Source organism: Cyanistes caeruleus, chromosome 3 (assembly GCF_971803275.1).
Source record: "Cyanistes caeruleus chromosome 3, bCyaCae1.hap1.1, whole genome shotgun sequence".
In the NCBI taxonomy this organism is placed as follows: Eukaryota; Metazoa; Chordata; class Aves; order Passeriformes; family Paridae; genus Cyanistes; species Cyanistes caeruleus.
The window spans coordinates 60,256,369-60,267,966 of NC_141703.1; the positions used below are offsets into that span (position 1 = coordinate 60,256,369).

At 36.0% G+C, this 11,598-nt stretch overlaps 1 protein-coding gene across 1 annotated transcript; it reads right to left on the reverse strand.

Moving 5' to 3' along the window:
- Positions 1 to 1,177: 1,177 nt before the first annotated feature.
- CCDC122 (coiled-coil domain containing 122) lies at positions 1,178 to 10,698 on the reverse strand. The gene is given in 5 exon segments (XM_023936858.2): positions 1,178 to 3,518; positions 6,761 to 6,877; positions 7,982 to 8,380; positions 10,021 to 10,153; positions 10,427 to 10,698. Coding segments are annotated over 4 exon segments (792 nt in total). The 5' UTR covers positions 10,135 to 10,153; positions 10,427 to 10,698; the 3' UTR covers positions 1,178 to 3,356.
- Between the last annotated feature and the right edge of the window lie 900 nt (positions 10,699 to 11,598).

Here is an 11,598-nt window from a genome sequence, read left to right on the forward strand (position 1 = left end):
GTTGAAACTAGACATTGTTATAAAAGGCTACATAATTTTTCTTTTTTTTTTTTTTTTGTTTGTTGTACAGAATGTTGATAATATAGGGAAGGCAGTAATTTATATTTCCTTGTTTCAGCTGACTTTCTGTCTCCAGATGAGGTTTTCTCCTAATTAACTGTAATTCCCGAGTAAAATGTTTATACCTTCCTTATACTTATTTTCTGTTGAACACTGAATGATAATTTGAGATGCTGCACCAGGGAAAATATGTAAGTACTTTGCTAAATAAAGTTCTGTTTAATGCAAGTGTGCAAAATGTTTTTGATCCTCTAAAATGTGGTCTTTAGCACTGAATACAGATTTTGGGTGTAGTCAGCGGCTGAAGTAGAAGTCTGGTGGAAACTGAGGGCAAAATTTCCAAGATTAAAAATTAATCAATTCACGGTTTAAGGCAGTTGAGTTAAACACACGATGTGTTTATGGGGAAAGAAAGATTATAATTGTGGCATTTAACTAGGATAGTGATGTGAGATGACAACAACAATCAGTGTTTGCATGTAATAAAATTTGTTTTTTCAATATACATATTTAAATGAACTAAGTTGTGTCTCAAATACTCTGGTAACTACTGGGGATTCCCTGGTAATAGCTGAAGTCTCTATGAAAAAGATCCTTGGCCATTTGTGATTCCTTCCAATTCACATCCTGGTTTTACCAAGAAACTCATCTGTGCAGGCCAGAGAGGAGCTGTTGTATGGTTTAGCTGTGTTCCCATATGAATGGAGGGAGCTTTGGAAATTAAAGTACATCTCAGCTTCCCGCTTTCTAACCACAAAACGTAGCTACAGTTCAAGCATGCATACTGAAAAATGAAGTTTTACACTGAAGAAAAAGCAGGAATATGCCTTTGGTAGCTGAGATCCCATGAAGAGGTCAAGTTCCCCAGTAGGCAAAAATACTGTCTCTCTTGCACAGAGCCAGGAGTGTAAGACAACTTAGATCATGGATGATAGGAAAGCTTTTGTATAGAAAGGAACATTTCTTCCACGTGTAGCAGTAAAGGGAATATTATACACAGCCCTTGTATGTACCTCTGTTAAATTATATTAAACTATTTCAAAAAATGTACAAAGAATCATAGAAGCCATTTGAGATATTGGAAATCACTGAGATTTATGAAAAGGAACAAGGAAGATGTAAGTCCAAGGTATTTATTTGAGATGAGTGAGTCATTCTGTACATGTGTTGATACACAGAAACCGCCCTAATTCCCAGGGAAGTAATAATGAACATCTTCATTGGTCAGAAAGAAAAACAAAGGTGTGATATTGTTGTTCCATTAGAAGGTTTGGATTGTTTGCTATAGTTGTTTTTAGCAGGTAATAAATGCAAGGCTAAACTGTGATATTAGACCATGGTAAGAGCTGTCAAAGTGAACTTAGCTGAAGTAAGACAAAAAACATATTTTGATGCATTAATTGTTCTGGAGCAGAAATAATGATAAACTAAAAATAAAAACAAGATAATATCAGTGGTAAAAGGCATACTTAAGGATACATCATCTTAAAACCCTGAAAATGTTGGATGTAGTACCACTCTGGGGGATACATTAGCTAAAGCTGTTGGTGAGATCTCACAATCAATAGCTTTAGAAGGCTTGAACTATTGAACTCATCAAGAACACAGCACATCAGTATTTTTACTTATATCATTGTACTTGATATACTCCTTTCATTTGGTGGATGAATAAACTGAAACTAGGAACCGTGCAAAATAAAAGAAGAGAGTTAATTGCTGAAACTAACAATAACACAGTAAATTCTCCAGCTTTTCAGATCAGGACCCTTTCTAGAAGACACATGCATAAAATGGATGCTATTTTGCTCTGTGTATGGATAAACAATTGTAATGTCACAGTTTTGTGCTATATACTCAATAAGACTCAATATTCAGGACATGATATTACTCTAGCATAGGATATGGAGGTTTCTAGTACTATTTTATTGCTTTAATGAAAGCAGCCTGGTTCATATTATTGCAAAGGAAAAAGACTGAACAAAAAAGCCTTAAGAGATGAATAATGTTGAGAAAGAGCCCTAATGAATCAAGATATTGCTTAAAATAACTTTATATTAAGTGAAATGTAAATATACATGAATATATGAGGGTAATAATATTACTACACTTTAAGCTTTGCTTTTGTAAAATAATATATAAGCAGTTTAACATTTTTCACAGTAAATAGTCAAGTCTTAATTTTATATTAATGAGTAAGGTAAAGCTAAGTAATTTAAAACAAGACCTTAAATAAAAAGCTACTTCCATAGAACAGATAAACATTACAAGTTATGTCCAAGCAGAACTACTGCCTTAAGTGTAAGAGTAGGGAAAGTACTGTAAATTCTTCAAGTGCCAAGCAATAAAAAAATAAAGGAAAATAGCTGCTGTTCAGTACTATTTTAACAAGAATTTTTAATATGTTGTCATTTACATTGAGTCATCTTAGATGATAAATCACTTAGATGGTAGATGGCTGATATTAGTTAAAATCCTCTAGACAATAAATTCCTCTATCATCAACCATCTGTAACACATTCCTGTTTCTTGAGGGTGAGTTATTCCATTTTAAAAGCTGTCCAGAGATCATACCTACTCACTCCTCTTTGCTAACATCTTATCCTGGTTTAGGGTAATCAACCCAGAACACATCTATTAGACCAGTTGAAGTCAGACTATTTGAAGTCCAGTTCTGAGTATACTTGTTCCAAGGTCTTTTACAGCTGGACAGCCTTTGGCCCCTTTGTCCCCCATGCCAGAACATCCTGGCAGACTGCAACATTTTCTAGATGAGTTTCCCACAGAGCAAAATCCAGGCCATCAAAGCTTTCAGAGTTCCTTAGAAAATTGCAATAAAAAGGGATGTGGATAAAAGATAAAAAAACTTTGGTCTCTCAAGAGCACAAATATATACCAATATTAGCTTTTCTGCAGGAAAAGCAGCATATATCCCAACCTTCAGAGACCAAATGAAATACACAGGAACTCCCAAAATCTTGTTTGGTTGACTTTCAAATAACTTTTTAGATAAAATTGACACATATTTTGAAAACACCTGGAAGTTTCAGTAACTTTCCTCCTGAATAGTTCACTTATTCCTGAACAGCTCAATTATTATTTTAATTATATTTAATTATTATTTAATTATATTAATGTGGTTATTAGTTTAGGCCACAAAATGAAAGTGAGAAAAACTTTAAAAAGAAGAAATCACTAAGGCCTGACTCAGTTATCAGGCTATTTAAGATTTGTAGCATTTCCAGAAAAAACTCCCCTGCCTGTAAAAGATTATGTGCATTCTAGCTTTGTTAAGTTTGTTACATGTTTTGTAACTCTGCTACTCCAAGACACTTTCTTAGTTCTGCGGCCTTCTTCTCCAGCTGCTGAATGTTCCAGTGCCATTGTCTTTTATTTGAATGGACTTTGTTCAGCTGGCAATGCAAACGTTTTAAAATAGCATCATATCTTTTATTCTGTACCTAAAAAAAAAAAATAAAAAAATCACTTCAAAATTTCATTCAAGTAAAACTATTTACAGAGGTGATTTCAGCTCACCTAATTCTATCCAAGTATATATTCTGACATTTGACCAAGTCATTCCATGTTTATTTTTAGCTACCAAGGAGACAGAAACACCTAGGAAGCCATTCATCTGACTTATTTCGGATGTTCTGGTTTAGGACATGAATCATGCCTCACTTTCCCAGTAAGGAAAGAAAAGGTATGTCCTAAGACCTTAAGTGAGAAATTTTGTGTGGATATCTGCTCTGTTATGTCTAAAATTTAACCACCCAAGGACCTAGCATGTCACAGTTCTGGCACAGCTTTGCACATGGGAGATTTGAAGCTCTAAAATGAGAGGTGAGAAAGAAGAAATTCATTCTTTGACAAGCATGTTTGGGTACCAATGGGAATACAAATGAGGTAACCTTCATGGCTATAGTAGCACCTTTGTAGCTGCACTGCATTTAAAATGACACATTCTTCTTGGACAGGCAATACTGTAGTAATGCAGGACTGTCAATTCTGCCCTCATTGCTGCCTTATGTGGAGAAGAATGGCTGCTGTAGATAATCCTCTGAAAATTTGCATTCTGAAGTGTTAAAAGAATGAAACACTTACTACAATAAAAATGGAAATAATGGGCATTCCCTTAATGAAATTTGGGCTTACTTACCCTAGTTTAAATGGCATATGAGTGGTAGTGTATAATTACTCTTGTGTCTGCTTATTGAAGCATTATTACACTGTATTTCACATGCACATGATGATGTACAGCTGCATCAGAATCACAGCACTGTCAGTGATTCCTGCAAATCTCGCTGCCTAAATTTCACAAATAACTAGGAAACTGCCTCACTGGTGCTCTATAAATTAACTGCCTTCTTTTATTGGCGATGGCTTGTCTTCCTTCATGTTACTTCACTCTCCACTATAATTGCAACTTTTTGAGAGATGCTGTCAGATTCACTCATCTGAACGAGTGCTTAGGGCATCTGCATCACTAGGACTACGTTGTATGACACTGAAACATCTATGATCAATATTATCTGCATTTTTTTAGAAATGCGTCTCTAGCATCATTATTGGGAACAGTCTGTCCCATCTGCTGAGGGAGGGAGCACTAATATGCTTACTGGAGACAGGGAAGGGACAACATTGTGGTTTTTATTGGATCTTGGGTACATGAAAGTCAAACACTAGGAAAAAATTGTCTGGGCACTCAGGGTATCTCCACCACCAGGATCATTTAAGGACAAGATAGGCAAGAATCTGCCAAGAGTAATACAGTCACACACTGACACAGGGGAAAGAGGGCAGCAGGGAAACAGACAGTCAGTCTTTTGGCTTGGGTTTTTTTAATTACTTTTACATAACAAATTTTCTACTATTTGTGGATATCTTAAATTATCCTCATAACTGAAGCCTTGACCCTACACTGATAACCACCCTGATTTTTAGCTGACAACCCTGTCCAAGGCTAGGAACAGGATCTGCTTTTCAAGAAATGGGTGATGGAGCTGGTGCTCAGGAAAGAGAGTAAGACAGTAAGTAAAGAGGCTGCTTTAAGAGTCACAGAATTACAGAATATGCTGAGCTGGAAGGGACCTATCAGGACCATCAAGTTCAACTCCCAGCCCTGGACAGGACATCCCCAAGTGTCACACCATGTCTCTGAGAGAATTATCCAAATGCTCCCTGAACTCTGTCAGGCTTGGTGCTGTGACCACTTCCCTGAGGAGCTTGTTCCAGTGCCCAAGCACCCTCTGGGTGGAGAACCGTTTCCTAATGTCCAACCTAAACCCCACCTGACACAACTTCAGGCCATTCCCTCGGTCCTGTCACTGGTCAGTGCCTGCCCCTTCTCTTCCCCTCATAAGGAATTTGAAACTGCAATGAGGTCGCTACTCATTCTCCTCCAGGCTGAACAGACCAAGTGACCTCAGATGCTCCTCATACAGCTTCCCCCCGAGGCCCATCTTAGCTGCCCTCCTTTGGATGCTCCAAACAATTACATCAGGTGCCAGCAGTCCCTAGCTGCAGCTCAGTAAAACCTCATCCATGTGCCTAGTATCTCATTCCTGTGCTTGAGTATTCTTCCCCAAATTGTGCTGAGGACTACTGGTATAAATATTCCTGTCTATCCACTGTCAGTTCTTATATTAAAAACTGGACTGTTTTCAGGAGAGTTCTTAATAGAAAATAATACCCTGAAAGGCTCTGGGTTTGAACCTGTTACCTTCCGAGACAAAATGAACATATAATCCAAAAAACTGAAGAACAAAAGTAAAGGTTAACTATTTAATTAAATTGATTTCAATAGCAGAACAGAACATTATTTTTAGGCTACCTAATTTAGCTTTTGGTTTAGAGAATTTTCTTAGGAGGATGTTGCCTTGGTAATAAAATATTTTCTCAAATGCTGATAAGCAGACCTATTCTAAAGCAGCTGTATTTTGCATTTCAGGTTAAAAAATCTCTCTATTCTCTGTCACATGAAAAAAATTATTCTTTCTTTCTCCTACATTTTACAATTGGCAATAGACCTAACCTTAGATCAGTTAATCTTTATATTATTAAGCTTTGCTCATTAAATTTAGTGGTATTTATTTGAACTGACAAGTTAAATGGTATGAAACTTCCAAATTAAAAATTATCTAATCATACAGGGTATTTTAGTAAGGAACAAAACAAAAAATATAGTTAAATTATTTAAAAGAGAAGGTCTTAACTATTGATCAGAATTTTATCTTGTCAGCTAATTAGGAGCTGCTGTGTTATTCCTAATTTAATGTCAGTTCAAATTAGGGAGACTCATGGGAAGTCCATTTTCCTGGTGCATTTGATTCTTCCATTGATGAGTTATCAAGTCATGAATAATCAAGTCAGCAGTGAAATGTAAAGTATTTCAGAAGTATTACAGAAATTTTAAAATGTGCATTTTCTTTACACCATTCAGTGACCTCTTCTTTTCCCAGGAATCATTCCAGAAGTTCAGAGATGAACTCCTTCTCAAAAGACTTCAGAAAAGAAATGTTCTTCACAATTAAGCTCTGAATTTTAGAAAGACTAACAGTACCCAGAATTTACGACGGCATCATTACTGCATATACTTGAATAATGTATAGCCAGCAAGGGTGTATAAAGTACTTCAAACTTCATTTGCATTATCCACATTCTGTCAGGAGAACTGCAATTAAATTTTATTCCAACGACTCACCTCAATTTCTTTTCTAAGCTTAGCATGCTTTTAATTCTCTTCTTCCAGCAGATCTCTTTTTTTGTTGATGAAGTCTTTCAATGTTGTGATTTCGCTTTTTAACAGTGTGATTTCTTCCTGCAGATGTAAGTCAAGATACAGAAATCCACTCCTTGAAAGATTGTACAGTTCATCCAAAACACTTATTAAAATGGTCTCATTTTAACAGTCTCAGTTAATAGAGATGAGATAAAGGTCTATAATAAACAGCTTCACAATAAACCTATTAACACTAATTAAGATGATAATTTAGGATGTGTAATTAAAAAATAACTATTAAATATTTTATCACATTGTTTTACACATGTAAGAATATATACTCTTGATCTGAAATATGAATACTACAACACAGGGCTTTGAGCTCATTTTGGTGGTCTTTATTTAAAATGTAATTAACTGCAAAATGGAAGAATATTTTATATAATATTTGAGATATATTTTTCTTTCTGAAGGGAAAATACAATGTTAATTAATCCTTCAGTATTGAAAGATCTATTGTACAAATTTTCATCAATTTACATTAATAGAGTACCATCAAATTTTCAATAATGCAAGTTACATCAAAGTTGAAATCTGTGATCCCATTTCAACTTCTTACTTGTATTTGTCCATATATTGGCAAAATTCCATGGTGAAAAATTTCTGTGTAGTTGTTATTAATAAAAATTGCAATAGGGTCAAGTAAATCCAACAGTGTTAGATTAGGATGCCAAACATATTTTTCTTCTCTTCTTATTTCTATCACCATCTCATCAAATCTACCTCCTGTTGGCAAACAGCCAAAATTTATTTTGTTGACAACAAAGTTTAAAGAATATTGTGTTCTCACCTGAAAAATGTAAAAATATGATAGTCTTCCACAGAATTCTGAAAAGCGTCCATATAAGTTTATCCAAAGATAAAGCTTAATTTACAGCTCTGCAATATTTTCATATCTGAGTTCATTCGATCACACAGTACAAACCTTTTTTTTTTTACTACATTACACAGATAACAATACTGATATTTTTCACTGCATACTGAAGAAAAAAATTATCCAATTAATGCAGCATTTTGAATTACCTATATTCTCTTGTAGTCAATCCCTCATGAACCATAAACTTATTAGACAAAACAATCATATATGAACTATGTCAAAATTATTTCACATAAAAGGAAAAAATCAAAAAGGAAATATAGTACCTGCACTTGTTTCATAACAGATCCTTCTGGACTCTGGAGATCACATATTAACTCCTCTTTTTTTGCCTTTAATTCTTCCACAACTGCTTTCTTTTTAGCAAGTTCAATCATAACTGGCAATTTACTTTCCATCTCCCAAAACAGATGTTTATGATCCTTTATTTTTTCCCGATATTCATTATTTCTTGCAAGTATCATCTCAAACTCCTCTTGTACTGTTTCTGCATCACACCTCAATTTTAAATTTTCAGAATACAGGGCTCTGACTTGGGCTTCCAGATTTTCACACTGATATTTTGTCACTTCTATGGCATCATTTTGCAGATGTATTTCCCTTTCTGTTGTCTTTGTTTCCAACAGAATAGAATTAATTTCTTTTTCTAGTTCCTGATACTTTGCCTGTAAAATATTTCAGTGTTCATTTAAGAGGTTTGTCTTTTGGAAGAAGATATGAAATGTCTAGTTAAACATTGAAATTTATATTTATTCAACAGTCTTTTATTTCACTTGTCTAATGTGGTTTGAATGGAAGATAATTAGACTTACATTTTTACATTTCTTAATATCATCATCTTAGAGGCACAATGTAAGAATACTATCTTAGTCTTCTCCCCTTAGATTGAGTCTAAAATATTAAATAAGATACCTTAGAACTCACTTTTAAGTTCCTCACAGTTGCAAGATATACAGGACATGGAAGATCAAACCTAATTCTAATGTTTGCTTAGAGCTGGTTAAGTCCTAATCAGACTAAAAATAACTAAGGATGCCAAAAATCCCTTGCAAACCCACACAAACACAGAGGGGTTTGTCAGGTGATGGAGCTTAACTAGACTGTTCAACTGAAGTTTCTTATCCTGACTTCATCACAGTAGTAGCTGAGAGTTGAATTAATCACAGCTACTTTCAACCCTGTAAGAAATATGTGTCTAGCCCTAAAAAGGCCTCTACATTATCTCACTGACGAGAAGTGAACAAAACCAGGAAGAAGTACTTCAAACCATCATAAGAAACCACAGAATCATCAAGGTTGGAAAAGACTTGTAATTACCTAGGGCTTTAAAGTTCTGTAGGTCTTTTTAAAAACTGATACATTTTTAAGTTGTTTGATCACAAATTATTGTTGCAGCATTATCAGCATTATGGGGTACAGGACAAAAGAATCTTTTGTAAAAAGAGTCTTTGTAGACTGTGGCCAGTCTAGTGATATTCCTAAAAACCACAAAATTTCACTGCTACTTCAGAAATGTTATCTTTGTGCAAAATTTCAAATATCAATTATTTCAGTTGTAGAGCTATGCACAGATGTTTTAATTGGAACTCTACTATTTCCATTTGCATTCTTCCATGCTCAAAAATGTCATCTGGAATAATCTTTTCTCAGACTTAAAAGTAAATTTCTCAATAGAAATTTGATCTTGAAGGTTAAATAATAATTGAAAGCTTAATAAAAGAGAAAAATTATCACAGAGTCTTCACAAAAACTACGCATATCCAGTGTTCTACAATATAGTACTAAATAATACCAGTATTTAATAACTATTTAGGATACCCACTTCAAACACAAGGGGGGAAAAAACATTTAGTAAAAAAAAAAAAAAAAAAAAACTGGGGGAAAAAATATATATATATTGTGGTGAAAATCTAAAAGAAAAAAAAGTTTTAACATACTTACCCCACTTCCCCCCCCTAGTTTCTTAGGAAATTATGATTAAAAAGAAATTCAAAAGGTTCTAACTTTGCATTTAGTTGTTGTGGATTTGCTCTGTGGGCTCAGCTCCGTATTTTTAGGTATTTTTTTCCAAGTAACAAACCAACGTTTTACCTCCTGTAATGAAGACTTAGCTGTGTTGTGGCCTTACAAACAACAATACACATCCAGAGTTTTGGCTGAGCCTAAATGCCACACACATGAACAGAATAGCTGCCTTACACTTAAATGCACTCGCCCTATAAGTACCATCAGCTTCTCTTGTTCAAGGAAATACTTCATCTAATGAAAAATAATTGATTAAACTACTCTAAACAAGGTTCATTACCTGCAACTGGAACAGCACTGTTTTGCTTTTTTCTATATCTGACACCTGTGACTGCTGCTGCTTTGCAACTCGCTTCACAACCTCAGCTAGTGATGGGGAATTTTGCTTGGCCATTTCAGGCAGAAGCGAAGAACTGGAGGGATAAAAAAGAGATGAATTGTTTTATCTCCGTTCCATTTAGTTCTTGTAGACAAAACAATATTGAGGGCTGCCCCGTGAGATTGCAGATGGATATATTAATTTCATCTGGTTCATATTTAATTAGCAAGAACAGGTTACTCAAAGCTAATCACTGAGAATTAGAACACTTTCTTGCAGAATCTCATTAACTACTGCGGCTGTTCTTCCGGTTTCCCTGCAGAACAGATCCTCAGTTTGCGAGCACAGCCGTAACTTTTAAAAGTACCCTTAGAGTGTCTGAAATGCCAGAGGCCGTGCTCTCGCCTTCACCCGAATGCCCGCCCTGCCGCGGCCGCCACACGGCCCCTGCAGCGCCCTCAGGGCCGCGCCGGCCCGGGGCCTGCGGGAGCCCAGGGCCACGGGGAGCCGGGAGAAGGGCCGATGCCGCCGGGAGAGGGGCCGATCCCGCCGGGAGAGGGGCCGATGCCGCCGGGAGAAGGGCCGATCCCGCCGGGAGGCGGAGGGAAGGCGGCGGGCGGGATCCCTTAGGAAATGTGTGGCTGTTTCACCACCCGTGGCGGTGGTGCCTCCCGGTTCGCCCGTGCTTGAGGCCAGGCTGCTCCGCGCCCTGTGCTCCCAGGTTCCCGAGTTATCCCATTCAGTGTATTGGACTGCACTTGCTGCCATCATCTGCTGTGCACAGAACATCAAGTTTTCCCGAGCACCACTGTGTTACAAAGGAGAAGAGATGTGGCCCAGTTTCTTCCGGCCTATGCCGTGCCCTTCTCTGTAGCCATGGACTTGCCTCTGGCCAGCTTTTACCCCTCCACGAAATTCTTGGGAATTTGAACCCTAACTCGCAGTATTTTCATAATTCAGTTTTTAAATTTACCTATTTTGTATTTTTCGTATTTTTCATATTTTTATAACATATTTAAGTTAAAAATATGAGTATCATATGTTGTGTTAAGCAACTTAATTTTATATATATTATATAATTATTTATTATATAATATATATATTATATAATACATATTATATATAATATATATAACAATAAGAAACTTACATAAATAAATATAAAAAATATATATAACTTTGTAACAACTGTTTTACAAACTAATTGCTCATCTCTGCATATGACCTATTTATTTCATCCCCTTTTGGAAGTGGCATAAGCTGAATGCAATATTTCATTCCGGAGATGTCAGTTTGTCATTTTTCAATATTGTTTTGCACCCTGAATATTTTCTGACCTTTTCTTTCTCAGCATTCTGCACCAAAAATAACACCAGTAATTAGTTTTACTTCCTTAGTCTGGCTGAAGGAAAGAAAATGATTGCATTGGTTTTTCTCCTGTTAATTTTTAATGACCTAACTCGGTCACATTTGGCAGTGGGGTGGAAAGCCTCAGAGATGACCGATTTCTGCAAGCTTCTGGAAAAGAGATGTCTGGGT